The following is a 21,773-nucleotide window of genomic DNA, read 5'->3' on the forward strand; positions in this document are numbered from 1 at the left end:
TCAAAGCCAGTGGAATACTCAGCATACAGTAATATTATTGTCATGCTATAGAACCTACGCATAAATTTGAGATTCCACTACTTCTGTAACACCTCCCTGCACGAACCCAGTATGTCCTTGTTAAACCCTGCAGGAGTTACAATGTATTGACAGCAACGGGTTGATAAAACATATTGGCTCTATCATGTGGCAGAATGAAACATACCCTAGACTCTCACACAAACTTTGGGTCATCATCACCTCTCAGCGAAAAAGAGGGACAGTTTACAGTCGTCTGAAAGAGACTGTTTAATTCTTGTTGGCTTGATTGAAGAAAAAAATGTTGAACTTTAGGTGCTGAGCTATATTATGATGTTTGTGTAGATAAAAACACTTGAGCATATAACCACTGTATATATCAATATATAAATATCAACAAATATAATCATGCTACTCATTTTCTTTCCTTTCAAAATGGCTCATTTTAACACTATTGTCTGAGAAAAATGAGTATAGTTAATGTGGTCCTATATTTTTTACCTCTTTTTTTTTGTTCCTGGGGGGGGGGGGGGGGGGGGGGGGAACATTGATGATCATTTTTGACTGCATTTTTTTTTTTTATCGCCACATTTCAACACAATATCAAAGATACTGGTAAGAAGTAGGACCATACAGCTCAAATGTTCTACACTGGTAATGTTGTTAAACAGTTCCTTTGGTCTTTTTTTTTTTCTTTCTTTCTTTTTTCAGCACAGACGTTTGTGCCAGAGGATAATTTGGGCAATTCACCCCCTCCCCCCACCTCCCTGTTTCTATCACTCATCCTATCTCTTTCGATGTTTGCTTGGGGGCTTCTGAAGCTGCAGTGGTTTGCCCGTCGTAGTTGTCCCAAAGGAAGAACCTGGCATGCACAGACAATAGAAACAAACACGGAAAACCTTGATTACATCTTGGATTCCTGCAGGCACTGCACTGATAAAATCATCTGGATAGGGTATGCTGTTTGTCGGACTCAAGAATCTTTTTGTTGTATTAAAGTTGTGTCTTTTCTAGGATCCCTCTTGAACATAACCTTTTCAACTTTGCTGCTCCAAAAACAATCTTTCCTTTACTAGTCTATAAGGTTTTAATAAGTAACATCTTACAGAATGAAACCGCACATCCTTGCTGCAGTAGTTGAATTCAATACATTGAGTACACGCACACAAACTGAATGGTAAACGTTTGATGAGAATTGAACATAAAATAAGAGGGTTATGACATTTCAAGTTTCATATGATTTCTCAAAATGGTGATACTGGTCACAACCGCATTGCAAAGAAGGAGGTGATTATGTTATTGCTTTGCATTTTACTGATTGACCCACTGTGTACACTGTCTTTTCTGAATTTTGTGGAGTTTTTTTTTAGTGAATTGAGAGTACAATTGTATGTTGTATCTTTCACACTAAAATATTGTAGAAGTATTGTAAAAAGCTGTTGATCATGTCTATTAAGGGGGAAAGGTTGTCAATTGCTAGATTATCAACCAAAGACATGGTCTTTACCTTTTTTTAGTATAAACCATGAACAGAGTTTTGAAGTTAAGATCTCACTGCCTCTTCTACTGTGCATATGTTCTTGCAAGAAATATTACTGTTTTGTGAAATCACTGGAAATTTGGAACATTTCATAACTTTCTCACACTACATCTGATATCACTGAAACATCCACAACTATTTGCTTCCTACAGTAATGAATTCAGTTTTAAACATGGTGTGGCCATGTAAGAAAATAAAAGAAAGAAAAAAGAATTTATGTTAATTGTGAATAGTCTGCTGATGATTTTCAATTTGGCGATGCACGTGTATATGTGTGTAATTCTGTTCCAAGGAGCAGATGAAACAATGAGAATGCTGGAATGGAATACATGGCTCGTAGTGCTAATTTCCAATTATATGCAACGTGCTGAAGTGTACAACATGTGAGGACAGCATGATGGGCCAACGGCATGGAAAGAGATAGGAACAGAATGCGAAGGAAGGGCAAAACAGACAAACGCACAGATTTCCATACAAAGGCATAAAAAGGTCGTGAAAGAAGAGCGAGAGGGGAGAATGCATGAGGTCAGTGAGCAGATGAACAAATTCATACAGAGGAAAATGGATCAAGACGGTGAGGAGAGTGTTACAATGTGGGCGGGTAAGAAATTCATGTACACATGTTGGCATGAGAAATCCAGTTCTGGATGGGCATTTTTCATTTTGATTACACATCGCATAGATTTGATGAAGATGAATACCGTTTGATCAATACAATCTGACATACCTACACTGTAAGGTTCAAGCTAAAAAGACTGCGATACAAGAAGAAGGACAATCAATTGCTACAAAGGCCATCATATCCTGCTTGATGTGCTGGGAATATAACGCTGCAAATTTCAATTCATGTTCCTATTGTGTAAATGGATGTGCATTATCATTAAAAACAATCCTTCACCACTGTAGTATTGACAGCATACCATTTGTGGAGAATGCATCTCACATATTAAAGTGTTATTTTGGAGATCAGTTCTGCTGTAGCAGCAACACCAGTATTAAAAAGAAAAATAGTAAAATTTGTAAAGAAATATTCAGAGTGTATTGAGGACCAAATGGGTATTTCAATACAGTTAGTGTGATCAGTGAGCAGACTGGTCCAAATACGTATTGCTCATAAATCATTCATCTGCCTCTACAGGAAAGAATGTAACCTTGATTATAACATTTATGGCATTTTGAGACATTAAATCTGCATGTCAAAGTTTACATAAATGATGTTACTTTTGTTTTCTTTTTGTAACACAAGCTATGAACTTTTGATTTACCCTTTCATGAAAGTGGGCTATATCTAATTGGCACCTCATGCCTCATTTTGATTTATCCCACTCTTCAAGAAACTTCTTTGATTCTACATAACTGTTCTCTGTCTTCTGATCACATTTATGCACCAAATAAAACAAATGGGGGATGGCTTTGACAAATGCATGATATCTAAGCAATTTACCACTCGATAGCTTTAACTGGAGAGTTGGATAGCAATGTTTTTAAAATGAAAAAAAAAATGCACGAAAACGTTTGTGCGTGTTTATGTTTTGTGACAAGCATTTCCATTCCATGGTGACTGGCATGTTGTCTGTTTGAAATTGCAAATATGTCCACCATGGAAGATTATGTGTGCATTTTTATTAGCATCATGTATTTCTACTGATGAGAACCATCTTGGAAATTGGCTGTGTCCAGAAGTCCCTCCCACACACTGGACTTCCACAAATAAGTAAAATCACAACGGTTAAACAATCATTTTGCAAGGACACGAGCTACGTACATATGAATAGATCAACTTCATTGGCAGGCAAACAGTAGACCACAGGAGAGGTGTTAATGAAAAAGAGCCTTTCCATGGAGAAAAAGCCAAAAACTAACTACAAAATATACTCGAACCAAATGGACCACCATGACACATCCACAATAGCATGGGAAAACACATTACAGATTCACTCCCAGTGTTCAAAGTCAATTCACGTACAAGATGCAAATCGGAAAGAGACGGCGACACTTAAAAGAATCCATCAAACAGGGAAAGAAATTGCATCAATCAACCACAACACAAACAACCACTGATGGTACTGTCACAACATTTCTCTGAAACACAGACACAAGAAAATGTACAACTCCCATTACCACAAGCATTCATCCATCAATATAGGGGAAAAAATAGTACAGTTTTGGAAGTGCTCAAATTGAGACACATGATTCAAGTGGAGACACATGATTCACGGTAAACTGCATAGCAACAATAAATGCCTCTCGCAAAAAGGAATGAAAGGTTGTGTAAACAGGAAATGACCAAAAGTTCTTCTTTGCTTATAAAAATGTCAAGTTATTGTCCTTCACGTAAATGTTGTCATTCTGGAAATTTCTGAAATGACTTATTTTTCAGAGGAGCTGAATAATTGAGTACAGGATAATATTTTTCCTTTCAATTAGGAAAAATTATTCACATGATGCATATACCATATTCCTTCCAAAACTGTAACATACCCATATTAAAATAGACAGTGCAAATACATCGAGTTGTATCATATCTCACACAGAACAAGACAGACTTGTCATAAGTGTAAGGTAGAATGCCATACTACTGAACAACATAAATTAAATAATAATAATAATAATAATAATAACAATAATAATGATAATAATAATAATAATAATAATAATAATAATAATAATAATAATAATAATAATAATAATAATAATAATAATAAAAATAATAATAACAATGATGATAAAAATAATAATGATAACAATAATTCACACTATTTGACTGCCATATTGACCTTCTTTTAACAAGAGATGTAATGACAAAAAAAAAAGTACAGTCCCAGCCATATCCAGAAAGGAGAACATTGTTAAAGAGAGAGAAAAAAAATGTGCTGTATAAGTTTCTATATGATCAAAGTTGTGCTCCATAAGTTTCTACATGATTGAAAAGTTGGAGACATTAATCATTAGTAATATTACAGCTGTTACATTCGGTACAGTTAGGTTTGGAGGAAAGGTTATACACAGCACTGTGGTGTACTAAAGGAGACAGCATGTTACAGGTAAGCTCATGATCATGCATAACATTTTTGGTGTAAGATTGATGAGAAACTGCAAATAGGCTGAAAAATTGAGTTAGTGACATTGTTGCCTCATTCTCCTTCAATTCCAAAATTAACAATAATGCTAAAAAAAAAAGAAGAAATAATCTACATGATGCACAAAGCAAGACAATGGAAACTAAACACCACCAAAAGGTGAAGCATGCGTTTGATAGGACAGAAACTGAGAAGAATAAATAACAATAATAAACAAATTACATTTGTTTGTTTTTTCTTCTAAATACATGAGAAGAGAGCATGGAACCAACTGATATTTGCTACCCGGAAATATACTGGGAACTTTACAAGTGAATAAAAAGGAAAGTTGTGGGAATACCAATGCCATAAACCATTAAGTTTTGGGTTTAATGAACCTACCAATGGAGGTAAACTTTAGCCGTATAGCGCTGCGCTACAATTTCTTGAACGTTGGGGCTGAAATGTTTTGACAGGAAGGGAACAAAAACGTTGATCCAGAAGACATAGATAGACAACTATAAGAGCTAACTATTCAAGTTTGCATGCAGTCAAAGAGATTAGAAGGTACTGAACATAAAAGGTGAAGATGGCAAAGTAACTGGCTTCAAAGTCTATTCCAGTGGCTGGATAACAAAGGCAAGACCTCTTTGTAGTATAACAGGCATTTAACAAATTACCAGATAATAAAAGGATATTTGAAGACTGGTTGAATTACAAAACTGCCTATACACTCTGCTTACACATTCTTTTACACTTTCAAACACTGGAATCACTTTTTTTCCAGCATAATATACAGTGTGCAATAAATTAAATATAGAATTAGCTACCGATGGAGTATAATATGGGGTAAGAATTTCTGTTTATTTCTCTTTGGTATTTTCTGCATGAAAGCCAGAAAACTTTATTTCTCTAAACATCTTTAAATAAGCACTGCTCAATGTAGGTGCCATGCACAGATCATTGAATTTCAAGGCCTTTTACCAAATCTTCTGAAACTTGGCAAGGCAAAAATTCTCAAACTTTGCCATGCTTGGGACAATGTGGTGTTAAACTTTCACAACACAGAATCAACCGGGGCAGAGTAATCTTTATGCATCATATTGAGCTGAAAGAGGAATTGCAATAGTAATAGCATATACAAAATCTAAGCGCACTGAATAAACTTTTTTCAAGAAAGTACAGAATATCATAACCATGTCTTTGGGATGAATGGCATAATTGTATCTACTTGAAATGAATGAAATGCTAGAAAATACGAAAGAGCAATCTCTTCTGAGTGCACCCAAAGTATATGAGTGACTCATTACAAAATGAGTATCTTTTTTTTAAAAATACATGTTATTTTTTGAGTTCTCTCTCAATAAGGTAGTGAAGTATTTTTTCCTTCAGAAAAAGGAACTGAAGACAAAGGTGTCCTATGACAGAGTAGCTACTAAGGCGTAACAAGTGGACAGAACAAGCATGTAGATGACGTCTTTGACATGAAAGAAATCTATAATTATCTATTTGAGGAAAAGATGCAGGTGCAACACGGCACAGCCTTTCTCGAAAAGATGCTCTCAAGAAGAATCGGGCTGTGTTGAAGTGCAGCTCATTCAGTTTGATTGAAAATAGCATGTGTCTGTTCGTCGCAAACAAATCAAACACCAGCTGGAAACTGGGCAATATTTAACAGCTATCCTTTCAAAGGCAGACCTGTGGTGTACAGTAAAGGCTCATGACTAAAACTAGCTTTCAATTGGTAATGTTTTACGATTTGTCAAAGCCCTCACTAAATCATCCTCCACAGATATTAAAGAGGTCAAATTTAAAATGTAAGAGGATATATTATGAATTGCCTGATACATCACCAGAGGAAGCTTTCACTTTATGTAGTGGTATCATTCTTTGCAGAGAGCAGCTGGACATTTGTCACAGACTAATCTAATATCGATGTTTAATAAGAGAATGGTTGGGTAAAAGACCATCACTGCAAAACGAATGGTCATCTTGTGATATCAGCTTTTTATAGTCACAGCATGTATCATACCTGTCTCTTCTTAAACAGAAGTTGTCCCTGCCCCTCTTTAGTCGAAACTCAACTGACCTCATCCTCCTAAACCATGAAAAATCAAACTACAGTTGCATACTGTGGACTTGGTTTGGGCTATGACTGCTGTATATTCCCCCAAATCCCCTCTTCCACATACGTTGTACATCATATCCGGGCAATTACCCCCAGAGGGCAATTACCCCCCGGTTGAATACTGGTTAGTGGTAAGGTAAGAGTTAAGATTAGGGTTAGGAGTTTGGGTTAGGCATAGGATTAGGTTCAGGATTAGGATTAGGATTAGGGCCAGGGGAACGGTCCGGGGTAATTGCCCAGGGGGTAATTGCCCTAGACCCGTTGTACATACATACAGTTCACATACACAGATACACAAACACACACACGCAAACACTCCAACACCTCTAATTTAGCACTACCGGAACCATCGCACTTTAGTTTGGAAAAAGTAATGCTGGCAATTATACTTTGAGGGATATTTAGCAGACAGATTAAGTTCACTTTGATGAAAATATGTAGAATCAGAGCAACAGATAGGAAAGATTTGAGAAAAGTTGAGCGAGTATCACTGAGGTAACAACAGTTTGAACAAAAATTAGCTCATATGGCATCTTTTATGGACCTCAAAAAACATGTAGCTGTAAATGTCATACGACCATAATTTTGCTTGTACATAAAGCCTCACTTGTTTTGCACTTTCAATAACACCAAAGACAAAATAAGATTTCCTGGAATTGGTGTGAAAGAATCATATCTCTCTGTCTAAGAAGACATAAAATACAAATAGCCTTCGGAGTCACTGGGTAAAAATTTTTTCTAAAGAAAATCTTGAGTTTATCGAGTGATATTTCACAAAATAAACAGGCGAGGTCTAGAGACCATAAATGCCTACAGAGATGTGCCCACTGGACAAGGTGACTACTGTCCGACATTCTATCGGGTGACTTACTCATGTAGAATGGGAACATTCATTACACCTATGTGACCTTGCTCAACTTTCTCTCAACTGAGGCTTTTGTTTGCCCACACTACTGCTATATAATTTCCAATCTGGAGTATATTCTCCTTACAGTTCTCATATCTTAAAGGACAAGTTCACCTCAATATACATGTGGATTGAGAGAATGCAGCAATTTATAAATAGAACATATCAGTGAAATTTTGAGGAAAATTAGACTATTTGCTCAAAAGTCATGAATTTATGAAGCTTCAGTGCCACCATCACTTGATGAGAGGACTTCTACAGCTTGTGATGTCACATGCGTAGAACAATGTAAAAAAAAATAAGAAAATTCAACATATTTCCACTTTTCTTGCATAATAAAAGGGCAATTGACTTGCCTCTTTCAGAAGGTAGGGGTATGATATTACCCTTAATTTACGTCAGTAACAAATCAAGAGGATGTGTGCTTTTTTTTCAAAAAATGAAATTTTGTGGAATTCTCTTTACATTTTCCTTATATTGTTCTATGCATATGACATCATAAAGCAGTAGTAATAGTCTTCTCATCTAGAAGCAACTGTGCAGAAACTGCAAAAATCTATAAAATTTGAATGGATTGTCTGATTTCCCTCAAACTTTCACGGATGTGTTCCACAGATATAACTGCATTCACTCAATCCACACGTATATTACGGTGAACTTGTCCTTGAACAATTTAACAGATTGAAAACATGGTATGGGGAGGGTGTTCTCTAATGGAAAGGGCCTCATTATTGCTTAGAATAAAAACTCTACATTTCAGTGTTTCCAGAGTTATCAATCAAACAAACAAAATGATACGGACTAGATTGAAATGAGATATAACAAGGTTTATGAATTGTACATTTTCCAATAGATTGGTCACAAATGTATGAGTGCACATAAAATTAGGTGACCACATCACATGTTCTATAGTTAAATAGTTGCTAAATTACCAACCAAAACATGACTTTTTTATTTTCATGCACAAAACAGATGAAGAGGAGGGTTAATTACATTGTCTTCCCTAATTTGCAAATTGTTGTTGTGACCAGAATTACCATCTCAAGAACACATGTGACACTTTTAAAAACTGTAATAACATTTCCAATGTCATGTCTAATTCCATTGAAACTTTTATCATCCTGCTTGTTTAATTCTATGTTGTCTAGTCAATTTGATCAGCGTGGTTTCCACAATGAAATTATAAATGCAGTAGAATCTTGAAAGAGAATTGGTGCTTTGTCATACAGAAAATGATAAGAATCAAATGCTAGATAGAAAACAGGGTATTCTCTGCAGGTTTAAATTACTGATAGCAAAATGGACTATTTCTTTGGATTATGAGTACTGTTCTGATGCCAATTACCCTACACAAGGGACATTTCCTGGACATTGGAGGGGCTGAAGATAACATGGCTGCTACCATAAATTTCACTGTTTTAAATCATACATTCTTTGATAGAAAACTGAAAAGGCAATGCAACTAGCCATGGATGCCTCCTGCTTTCACAGCCGGTCAAGTAAACAAACAAATCAACCCTTCAAATCATATTATCAACTTATGAATAATGAGCTCACAACACTTGAGCCAAACCTTCTCCTCATGACAGAGTGAATACAAGACTGTATGCTTGCGCATATTGAATTATAAAGATCCCTCCTAACCTCTTAAGTTGGGACTTTACTAGAATAGCTTTCTATAAAATTCTGGGGATGCCACCATTGTGGTGTTACATACCTGGAGTGCTCCCAAATCCGAAGCCACCAGAAGTGCTTCCTATCGCTCCTGCACTTAAGCTGCCACCGAAGGTGAGACCAGGGGTTGCGGTGGTTGCAGCCGGCTTGCTCCCAAAGAGACCAGTTCCACCAGTGCCAAATGTGGATGTTCCTCCCAGACCGGTCCCAAGTCCTCCGGTACCGGTGCCAAAACCACCTGTTCCCGTGCCAAAGCCTTTGCTCTGGAGGCCAGTACCGAAGCCGGAGGTGCCTCCACCAAAGCCCAAGCCTGTTCCACCGCCCAGGCCTGTTCCACCGCCAAGTCCTGTGGCGGCACCACCCAAACCGGTTGTGGTGCCACCCAGTCCTGTTGTGGTACCGAGACCCGTTTGTAAACCACCAGCCATGCCTGCTGAAAACCAAGAAAAACTTGATAATTCAATGTCATTTCTCTGGCCATTGTTCCCCTGTACATATGCTTTGACTAGTCACACAATTCTAGCATATCTATCTCCAAATACAGTATCAAAGAAGTAGAAAAAAATAAGATTGTGCGAACAATATTCGACTTAAAATGACATTTGGAAAAGTAAACATTTTTGTGCAATTGATATTTTTGGTGGAGTTTTTTCACGCAAAGAGCCAAATTCAGTTAATCCACAGATGAGAGTATTTCTGCACATAATTGATTTTCTCCCCCAAATAGTTGTGTTATTTCTTGCACCAGTAAAGCAGAGTGGGAAATTCATGAAAATTTTCACACCATGGAATACTTCCATGTTTACAGTAGTTCATATGTGATGGATATTACACTCTTTGAGACTATGAAGAAAAAGCATAACCTTTGGGGATCATTTACGTTGATCCCGATCCGAAACTCAATTGTACACAAACTGCCACGAAAACTATCAATTTTGGTAGTCTTGATACAATCAGAAAATATCTGGTTTGATTGCACCTCTAAGCTTGAACTCCTCCTTTACCTGTTGGTTTCTGGGCAAAGTGCATAGCTGTGGCCATGAACAGCGCCATGTTGGAGAACTGCGAGAAAGCCTGAGGGCCTCTGGACTGGGCCTGGGCCTTGGACTGCCTCGCGGCTGCCTTGCGGCGGGCCGAGAACACATCCTCGTGATCGCCCTGGTACACTCGGCGGTAGTTGAGGTACTGCTCCTTCTGAGCCTGAGGGTGTGATCAGTTGGATTTAGCTCAGATTAAATCATTGTTTTCTCTCTGTTGTCTTTGCAGCCTGTGCTAAAGCACTTTCACGTTCACTCACAACACATATATACACAATATACACCTAAAACAATTGTAGTCACCTCTTTGTGACAATTTGACATTATTTTTTATCCAAGAGGGGTCCACACTCTACAAACTTCGTCTTTTTAGTCATAGTGGGTCCCTCCATTTTTTTCACACAGTGCATATCGACAGTTATTTCACTTCCGTTACTTCAGCAACCATTGCAATGTATTCCTACTGTTTTTAGTGTAAGTTTTCAATTATTGTTTTCTCTGTACAAATTTACATGCATTATTTCTGTCACTGAAGAAAGTGGGATTTATGTTTATGTATTATTTTAATGTGGAAAAATGAAATAAATTTAAACTTGAACTTAAACAATTATGGCGCAGATATCACTCCGAGAGTACCACCATCAGTGTTTCACACGGCAATGTGACACCTACCTTTACAATTTCATGGATGCCTTGTAACTGGGCGGCCAGAGCCACAAAAGTCTCATTCAGCTTCACCATGATGGTGGACAACTCTGAGGGGATAAAAGATGACATAGGAATCAAACATGCATGAATTCCAGGGTCTTTGTACTTGCCTGTGCTGGCAGGCTTAACACTATAGTCCTAATTCACAAAGGTGGTACAATAAACCTTGGTTTATGCAAATTTCTTCTGCGTAAATACAATTGACAGATTGCGTATGGCAACAGATGTCCAGTAACAAATGTGCATTGATATGCATATGTCAAAGGTATGCCTATTTCATTCTTATTTTAGACCATGGTCTAAATTGAAACCATGATTTCAGTTTAAACCACCTTTGTGAATTTGGGCCAATAGGTTCAACTTGTGTGAGAAATAGCTGGAAGACATCCTTTGCTCACATAGACAAAGGTCGAGGGCAGATCATATTTCTGTATTTGACCTTTGAAGAATAGATAGCAAACTACATCATACTGAGACAGCATTTATTTGAACAAATCATTACAGTGGGTGTGCCTAAAATAAAGACCTGACAGACCCTTTGCAGTAAGGAGCGCCAAATATAGACAAAATGAGTTAAGGATCTGTGTTTTGACCTCCACAACATATTCACATCAAATGTTGTCATCAGGCCCTATGTATGCAACTAGTGGGCTATCTTGATGAGTAATACAGAATATTCTGCTTTGTAAGTACATCAGTTCTTCACCCTAAACAATCATAAGATATGCAATTTAGCAGTAAAATCACAATTTAATCAAAATTTCAATCTAATGTGTCCACAACTAAAGCATGGTACCACCGTTATAAAACAGAAGACTGGGAAGGAGGGGAGATATGGAGAGAAAGAAAGATGATGATGATGATGATGAGGATGATGAGGATGATGAGGATGTTGATGATGATGTTGTTGATGATGATAATGATGATGACGATGAAGGTGATGATGATGATGATGATGATGAAAGAACATTTTATAGCGCCATTTATCTGTAGAAACATTCAAAGGTGCCAAGCTCCCACAATGTGTCACACAAAAAGAAAGATAGAAAGATAGAAAGATAGAAAGGATGGAATAAAGGAAGATAGACAGACGGACATGGGAGAAGTAGGGAGAGATGGAAGAACACACCTTGGGGTGAAAAGGATGACCCCCGGTCCATTGCCGTCATAAAGCTCTCCATCTGCTCAATCTGCCGCCGACACAGCACCATGTCCTCAGCAAACTGGCCCACTAGACGCTGGAAGTACCTGAGGGATTTGAGTGTGTTTTGACAATGAGTTGCTTCAAAATGTACGTCAATCCTTGTGACTTCCAGGCAGATAGGATTTTGCAGAAGTACTGGAATTGGAAATATGGGACAACTCATGAACTGGTCAGATTTGTGTGATAAGGATTAAAATTCAAGTCATGCTAACAAGCTCTAAACCTCATGAAAATTCTCATCAGGTAACCTGAATTCTACTCGGCTTTACCTCTAAGATGAAGTGTATGAAATGATTACAGACATTTTTTACTCTTTAAAAGGTGGTCATTACAATTTCACTTCTCAACTTCTCCAAGGAGATATCGAGTATACTGAAAGAGTCTCAAGTTTTCTTTATTTCATTTTGAGAGTGTCTACTGTTCTTTATACTCTGAAACTGGACGTGTCATGGTTAGTTATTGTTCTAAAAATTATTTAACTTTTCCTTTTGGCTTTATGGTAGGCATAACATTTGAATGCACCATTTCTGATGAGGGTATAATAATAAAAGTAATGACAAACTATTGATACACTGGTTGCATAGGAGAAGAAAATAAACACATGAGAGTGTGTTCATAAATACCTAACAGGACATGAGCAGTGATGGAATTATTTGTCTTTATTTAAGCCCTTACTGGAAACACCCAATCAAATGAGTCAATGATGGATGATGAGACAAGAAAGAAGCATGGATGTTGAGACATACTCGTCCGGTGCAAAGTATTCCACCTGCAGGGCAGCGGGGATCTTTCTGGTCCGCTGGGCGATCTCCACATCCTTCAGCTGCTGGGCTGCCTGCTCCTTCAGCTTGCGCACGGCGGCCGCGTTGCGCTGGAGACTGCTGCTCGCCTGTCGCAGCAGCTGGTGGAGGGCTGCCGTCTCCTCCCGTATCCGGTGGAGCGGCTTGTCGGAGAAGCGCAGGATCTCCTCGCGGGTCGCCTTCTGCTTCTTCACATACTCCCTGGAGTTTGGGATGTGATACAAAGTAGTGCAGAGAATGAAGCAGTGTATCCCAAGTTAGACTCTGTCTATAGCTTACATTTGCCTCTGACTTTGTCTAATGAGATGGTTACATTGGTTTCCTCTTTTATAACCACGTGTATGCCAACTGCTTTCTCTACTGGTCTGTTCTGTTTTTCCTTTCCCTATAAAGGTATTGAATATGTTTGACTGTTATTTCCCTTGCAAGGCTGTCCAGTGACTTTATAGAAAAGGGCAAGTTTAAAACCCTTAGAAAAAGCTGCTTGAAATGAATGCTTATCAGTACCAGATCAGTGGAAACCCGAGGAAAATCAGAACAGTAATGAAGAAGTAAAAACAATATGAAGATTATCATATACATCATAGTACATATATTTATATTCTATACATTATATTTATCTATATCTATATCTATATATATCTATCTATATATATATATTTTTTTTTTCTTCTTCTTCTTCTTCTTCTTCTTTCTTTTTTTTTAATCATATACCAAGAAGGTTGATTATCATTTTATATAGGCGCATGCAGGGGCATGCATGCCATGTAAACTAGGATATTTGTTATATAAACTTGCTGGTAGCTTCATGATTTGTCAAAATGATAGAAACAAATGATACGTGGAATATGGTTTAATGATCTTACTTACAGCACACCATACAAACTCCATCGGGTCAATGATTGACGGTAATTCAATTTGGAAAAGCAACTTGATGTCAGCACTTTTCCACACTTCACAAGCATCACCAATTATCAACAGGTGCTTCGAAAATACGACTCCCCGAGCAGAAACACAATCAACACAAAGCCATCTATTGACACAGATGTTGTTTACTGAGCTAATCAGAGTCCTGCAGAAAATGACAGTAATATACACACATACACAATTAATCACAGCTGCACATCTGCTTGTGCAAGAATATTTTTAGTAAATGTTGGGGTGGCACAAGCACTCACTTGAATGACTGGACGTTCTGGTATATGGGCTGCGGAAGGTCAGTCTCCTTTACATCTTGGCTTTTGCTGAAGCGAGTAAAATCAGGGTCAAAGGTTAAATTAACTTTCACGTTGCTGAATAAACCACATAATCATTCCTGTGTTTCATGTGATGTCTGTTTGCACTGACAACAGGAACTGGATAGCTTTCATATTCTTGTAGAAAAATTTGAAAATATAGACGAGAGTACAGTGCAGCTTACAGCAGAACACAAAGTTTCATGAGCTTATGTCATACTTTGAATTGGCGGGTGGACAAACATTATCGTTTGCATCAACAGAGATCTCACGTCTAGTCTCCTTTTACTTTTTTTTCCTCGAGTTCAGAAATTTTTTCTGGAAAATAAAGGCAAAAGCAGGAATTCTAATTGTTACCATAGAGCACGAACAAGTCTTATAGAATCTAAAAGGTACCTCAGATTTGCAATACATTGGTATTAGACTCTTTCCCAATATGCAATGCTGTTTGACAAATACGATGGGAATAACAGCGACTACATTCAGTTTTACTAAGCACTTAAGAATAAAATCTAGTCCTGAAATTCTAAAAACGAGGAGGAGAAAGCATGAATACAGTGTGATGATGCACCTCACTACATACATGTATCCTTGATTTGTATCTTTCCTGTCATTTTGGTCTTGTTAGGACTTTGTGTAATAATGATTTAACAAAACAAAACAAAACAAAACAAAACAAAACTTCTACTTCTTGATCCCGGACTCTTACCTCGTGGAGTCTGAAGTTGTGCCTGATGTTGCTGTTGATGATGTAGAAAGTGTTGATGGGTTGATACCACCTAGACCTATCTTCGCTGTTGGCGCAACAACACCTACAATAGAAGGAAAGTGACAACACAAATGATATTGACAATAAAAATTATCTAATATGTGAAATAAGTTAAATCAACATGCAACATTTGTAATCAATGGATGCATACTTAGGAAGTAGTAGATAGTATATTTGATGCTAGGTTTATTTTTAAAAGCATTTTGCTTTCATAAAGTTTTCCAATATTTCCGGAAAATGACACATTTCTAGGTGTGTGTATTGAATGTTGTAAGCTATTCAAAGTTGCATCACTACATATTGTAAGTGCAGGTCTGTCAAGTCACTCCGAAGCGTGATCTCTTCCTTTCAGCTAAACCCATCACTGCTGGTGCAGTGGGCCAAGCTGAGTTCTCTTTGTAACAACACTTGGACCAAAAAGGCACCGTCCGAATCATTCGGCATCTTGCATGTCATCACATACAAAACATACTGGCAAAGAAAAGCGCTGCTAGCTGAACAACGATGCTGCTTTTATACGATCAAGACACTATCATCTTGGTTTCTGATGTTAGGACCGCACAAAAACAACAAACACTACATGTTTCCTGGGGGAGTAAACCATGCTGGCTCGGCACTTCTCACCACTTCAGCATGACTTCCACAGACCATCTTATGCATCACTAATGATATAATTAATTCCAAGGTATTAATGACCTAATAGATAGATTGATTAATTAATAAGTTCATCGATAAATGAATTTATTAACTTAAGTACTTATACATGTATCTCAGAATTGGACATTAGGATTGTAAGATGTTGGTACTTTACCCAAATTAAGACCAGATGTACTTGTAGTTGCCCCACCAAGTGTAAGGCCAGCAGATGCTGTTGTTTTGCCAAGAGTGAGCCCAGTTCCTGTTTTAGCACCACCAAATGTCAGACCAGTACCTGTTGATGTTCCTCCAAGAGACAGTCCAGTCCCAGTGCTTGTTCCTCCTAGTGCACCACCAAGTGACAGCCCTGTTCCTGATCCTAATGTCAGACCAGGCCCAGCTGAGGCAGGTTTAGTTCCACCGCCCAAACCCCCTAGTGGAGCCAGGCCAAGACCTGTTCCTGCAAGAATGAGAATAAGGCCATCTTTTGTACTTCCTAATGTTTTGTACTATAACAAGGCTAAAAGTTAATATGGAATTAACCTAAGAGACAAAGTTGTATCAATGCTTTAGCACCATGAGGTTTCATCCAATCTCTACTTCTGCAAACTGAAGAAAATAATGAAATTACATTGTTTGTACAGGTTTGGAAGACTGATTGCATTATAAATTCAATTAGATTACATTGCAGAAGAGGGTGATACAGGTTAATCACATGATTTATCAATTTCACGTAACGCTTCCCACACATAAGCACCGACACACAAACGGAGCAGCTGGCGCCGGTAGTTGTTAAGGTGTTTTTACAGGTGTGACTGTGGTCTGTGTAGATGCTAAAGGGTTAAACAAGAAATGACGCAGTGTGAAAGTATACTAACAATTAGCTATAATCCACAGAACTGAACACTGCATACATGGTATATTTTGCTAGGTTTTTGGTGTAGGTTTTTTTTTCCCCTCAATTTTGTCAGTCAACTAATATTTGCTAATAAATCAGCAGCTCACAAAGATATTGCTTCCCATAACACAAAAATGCCAATGGTGGTCACTACTGAACAGCGCCCACTATCTATTTTATAGCATTGGGCATTGTAGAAATACAAAGTGTACTGATACTAGTCAAAATAGTGAACTATTGTTTCTCACCTGCAGACGTTGTTGCTGTTGGTGTTGCAAATGAAAAACTCTTCTGCTGTGTGGTGCTAGTTGTGGCTGGAACGAGTCAAAGAAGGAGAAGAGGTGGAAATGGTATTGGGTGTCGTCTTCAATCAAACATGCATACAAAGTCTGCTCTATGGAGATTGCAAAGGGATTACTACACACAGGTACATTGTAATCACTACATTCAGACTGATGGCTCTTCTGAATAATGATCACTTGGGTGCTTACCACTGTATATCAAATCTTGTATAGAATTTGTCTAAAATGTATGAAAGCATATCATACTTATGCATGGAAAATCCAGTTTCATAAGCACAGAAGGATATGGAAAATTTTGTTTTAAGGACAACCCAAACATTCTTTATCTTTCTTGATCCTTCCTATGTTATCACGCAAGATTTTAAGGCACTGCACAGGACATTGGTGACACATCTGTTGGGCATGAACGGGTATGAGCTACTATAAGATCTAGACAGCACACAGTATCATTTCTCTGCAAAAAAGGTAGTGGCCACTATAACCAAGTCCCCAACAAGTATGACAAGTGGCTGATGGCACAAGTGTGATTGTCCTTTCACTTCACAGTAGATCTAGCCTTCTCTCATGAAATTTAAGTGAAAATAATCTTTAAAGCAGTAACAATCACATTGATCTTTACCTTACTTCCTACATTGTGCATTTCATTTGTCAGTTTAGCTGGATCACAACACACATTTTTTCTTCTTGTTTTATTATGAGTTCAGAGCTTATTTTTGCAAAGAATGTCATATCTTGGCACAGAGGCAAATCATCATCAGATGCCTTACCAGTTCCTCCCAGCAGCAAACCGCCTGACAGACCCGATGTAGTAGTTGTGCCCCCCAAGTTGAATCCTGTAGCTATACCCGTCGCTGCCTGGGTACTTCCGGTAGGGTTGAAATTGAGGGAACCGGCTGTAGATGTTGCACTACGCATGGAGAGGCAGGACAGAGAGTCACACATACACATGTAACACAGTACTCAGTAGGCACCATTTTGCCAAATCAAATTGATCAATTGAACTATACATATTTCAGAGTGCAATAGATTTATCAATTTTTTCCCCGTTTTTTATCGTCAAATTCTGATTCCATTGGGAAATGCTGAAGCAAAGACCCACTAAGTGTGCATACATGTAAATGTATTTACTTCATGATTACCAAAACTTCAATGCTTTCCAAGAGTGTGAGTGAAATCATGGTGAATGTCACTGAAAACTAAATAGTGACAAAATGTCAGAAGCAACTTATGATCTGGTTTTATAGCCTGCTCGACATCTCCAAAAACTGCTGGGCGGTGCCAAAATTTCAGCGGCGACCGAGCAGGCTACAAATTGGTCGGTCAGCCTAACTACACTATCCCACCCTTGCTACATGTTGCTTACCGGTACGCATGGGCTCATTGCTATGACAGGAATACAGCATAAAAGTATTTAGTATAGAGCATACAAAAGCTTTAATCTTGATATATAGTTGATATATCATTGCCATCCACATTTTTCCAAGCTGTTTGTATGTACAATTACATGTATTTTTTTTTATTGGGTGGCTGTTGCAAAAGGAAGTCTTCCAATATCTTCTTTTTTTTTTTTTTTTTTTTTTTTTACTTTTAAGGGCACTAGTGTACTTTCACGCCTCCTAAACAATTGGTCACCAAACGTGAACAAACTCAAACTTAATATCTAACAACCACAAATATTTGCATCTGAATGAGACCAAAGTCCACTAGAAATGGAACTTACACCATTTGACACATTTACACTTGTTGGAATATGTTGATGGCAGCACATGTGTTTGCATAGGTTCATTGTTTTATATGACAGGAATAGACTACAGATGATAAACACTTTAATCTTGATTCATATAGTTGATATATTATTGGTATATGATACATCTTTCCAAGCTGTTTGTATACGAAATGTATACATAGTCATTTTTTTTTTAATTGGGTGGCTGTTGCTAAAATGAATTTTTCCAATTTTTTGTTACTTTTTTAAAAGGGCGCTAGTGTACTTCCGCACCTCCTCATCAATCGATCTCCAAACTTGCACAAACTCAATCTAAACAGCCAACAACCACAAATATTTGCATCTGAACGACACCCAAGTCCAGTAGAAATGGAACTATCACTGTTTTGACACTTTTACAATTGTTGGAATATGCTGAACGCAGCACAGCCCTGTCCCTGCACACACAAGTTCGCATGGCATCTGATCAGGCAAGTTCTCTCTGCGATAACTGCGTTGCACAGGAGCAGACGGCACAGCATGGTCATACAAACATTCAGGGTTCACCAGAGCTACCAAGTCTCACGCATTCTGCGTGAGACTCAAGCATTTAGGGTCTGTCTCACGATCTCACGCATGGCACCCATTTTTCTCACGCATCTGGTGAAGTCTGCAATTTGGGCCCAAAATAAGGAGCATATAGCTCAAAGGATTAAAGTGATAGTTGCAATTGAAGGTATTTTTCCCCTTTGCCTTCAAAATTAGTAAAAAATAGTCACTGAAGTATGCACCAGATCGCATCATTAAGAGCTAATAATTAAAAAAAGCTCCCTACCATGGGAGGGGGACACCCCCCTCGTTCGCGCGCGCATGCGCGCAAGCGCCGAGATGCCGAGTCATAAAAATCTCACTCATAAAAGTTTTTTGAACTTGGCATCTCTGGGTTCACGGCAGTGCAGCAAGCAGGGATTGATCTCAATGTAGCAATCTCATAGCCATTTACAGCAAGTTCTTCTATGGTATCTTTATAAAGACAAACCTGTTTTTCTGCCTTTTCCTCAGCTTGTACCGAGTCTTATGGAAGCGACTGATTTGGGGTTGTTGTTCGTGCTGTGTGTATGTGTGTGTGTGTGTGTGTGGGGGGGGGGGGGTGTGAGGGTATGTGTGTGAATGAAAGAAGATTGTGAAAAATGTGGTTATAAGACAATGGTAAAAGAATATAAAAAGGAAGAAAAAGAGGGAAGGAAATGAATACACAGATACTACACATGCAAACCTGGAAAAAATTGAAACAAAAGTTTACAGAATAGAAAGTACGCTTAAAATATAAACAAAAGATAATGGCAAGAAAGAAGAAGAGAAACTCTGCCAACTTTCCGCCAACTAAAACAAGCGAGCGATGGTTATATTTGAAAAGAAAAGTGGAAAGCACAGAAGAAAACAAAAAAAAAGCACTAGGTACAAAGGGGCATAGAACAGAACGAGAGATGAATCAAACTTGAATGAAAGCAAAGATGAATAGGAAGGAAAGAAAGAATTATACAGATTGAAAAGGAAATAAAATGGTACATCAGAACGAGACATAGGAAAAAGATATTGGAAAGGAAATATAATGGAAAGGTAAGGATTGATAACCAATGAAGGAATCAAAGAACAATTAGACAAAAAGTAAAATTGCATAGGAAATTGAGAAAGTGAGGGAATCTAGAATTTCAATAGTAGAAACCCACACACACACACACACACACAAAAGATTAATAGGACGAAAGGGAAAGTTGGCAATACGTAGGTCTACCTGACAATGAAAAGAGAAAAGATAGAAAAGAAAGAGAAAGATAAACAAAGGACTGCATGCACTCAACCGCTTTGTAAAGAAGCTACAAAGACACATGTATAAATATTTGAAGTTTCTAGATCTACAACCGCTACCGCAAGACTTGGCTGAGGAAAAGGGAAAAACAAATTTTAGGTTTTTAAAGACACCATAGATAGAAAAAGCCGCTGTGATCGCTACATTCAGATTAAACGATCGAACCGTACGGCATGCACATGCACTGAACGTATTTGTACTGTGGACTCTGTGCCAATTGCTTGTGTACATACAGAGCATCATTTCAAGCGATCGAGATATTCCAAACACTTGTAAAACTAAAAGTTTTAAAACTTAACTTCTATCGTATTTACTATTTACTTTGGAGACTCGGATGCAATTAATTTAGGTTACTTAATAACTAGGGTGAGTTTGTGCATGTTTCAAAATCATTTGAGGAGGTGCGAAAGTACACTACATTCCACACTAAAATGGTTAAACATAGATTCTACGGCCTCGCTAACAGTGCTTTATGGCTGCTATGGTAGGATTATATAAGAGTAAAAAAAAAATAATGAGTGGACATGACAATTTGGGAATTACAATTGATTTGTACTTGTAGTAATGTAGGACTAGAACAAGTAACATGTGACTTTAGCAAGTGTTCCACTGGCACTGGCACTTTAATGAACTGTTGCACATCTAGGCGTCTAAAGGTTTTAACAACTCAATAAATTGTGCATGCTAAAATGGGCCAGATTAACGTCAAAGAAGACAAGTTGTATGAAGCCACTTTGGCCATGGCCATGCATGGATACAACCACACGCTTGTTACGTGGCTGGATAAAGACACGCGTGAAACGTGTGGCCTGTGTTTGACTGTCCACAGGCATAACAATACACTGTCCTGGCTTTGAGAAAGCGCGTGTTCATTGCTTTGCTACTTTGCTAGAACCCTGGTTAAACTGAATCCCATTAAAGGTAAGGAAAGTTTACCCTCCACTGCCACTTCCAAAGGAAAATCCTCCAAGTCCTCCGCTGGCTGCAGGTGCAGCAGTCGCAGTCGCACCTCCAAATTTGAAACCACTGGCGCCCGCCATCTTCGAAAGTCTTGCACTGATGAGAGGGAGCGCTCACCGGTTCGGTTATGTACGTACGAATACAGAAACGAGAGCACATGCCCGCGCGCTTACGCGCACAGAGCACACGTGCGATGAGTGAGATCCGTTTTAACCGTAACCGTTCAAAATCCGGATGGTAAACAGAGTGGATAGTTCGTGGGTGCCGCCGGTGTTTATTACAGCTCGCTCAGCTACTGTGGTTTCGCCAGCAAATGCATACAC

At 38.2% G+C, this 21,773-nt stretch overlaps 1 protein-coding gene across 1 annotated transcript; it reads right to left on the reverse strand.

The window, feature by feature from the left end:
- Window positions 1–713: 713 nt before the first annotated feature.
- Window positions 714–21,541, reverse strand: LOC139731311 (uncharacterized). The gene is made up of 12 exons (XM_071642200.1): window positions 21,427–21,541; window positions 17,683–17,822; window positions 16,862–16,927; window positions 15,891–16,175; window positions 15,020–15,122; window positions 14,254–14,319; window positions 13,022–13,276; window positions 12,201–12,319; window positions 11,036–11,118; window positions 10,331–10,526; window positions 9,370–9,759; window positions 714–880 (listed from the first exon to the last, which is right to left on the reverse strand). The coding sequence occupies exons 1-12, from the start codon at window positions 21,528–21,530 to the stop codon at window positions 804–806; spliced, it is 1,884 nt and encodes a 627-aa protein (XP_071498301.1). The 5' UTR covers window positions 21,531–21,541; the 3' UTR covers window positions 714–803.
- Window positions 21,542–21,773: the final 232 nt, after the last annotated feature.

The sequence above is a fragment of the Diadema antillarum genome, unplaced genomic scaffold (genome assembly GCF_040938485.1).
Source record: "Diadema antillarum isolate AM-2024a unplaced genomic scaffold, OU_Dant_1.0 seq00000368_RagTag, whole genome shotgun sequence".
Classification (NCBI taxonomy): Eukaryota; Metazoa; Echinodermata; class Echinoidea; order Diadematoida; family Diadematidae; genus Diadema; species Diadema antillarum.

Coding starts and splice junctions, on each gene's coding strand:
- LOC139731311 (XM_071642200.1), bottom strand. CDS start 21,530: ATGGCGGGCGCCAGTGGTTTCAAATTTGGAGGTGCGACTGCGACTGCT. Junction 17,823..21,426: donor TTTGGAAGTGGCAGTGGAGG/GTAAACTTTCCT, acceptor CTCCATGCGTAG/TGCAACATCTACAGCCGGTT. Junction 14,320..15,019: donor ACAACTTCAGACTCCACGAG/GTAAGAGTCCGG, acceptor TACTCGCTTCAG/CAAAAGCCAAGATGTAAAGG.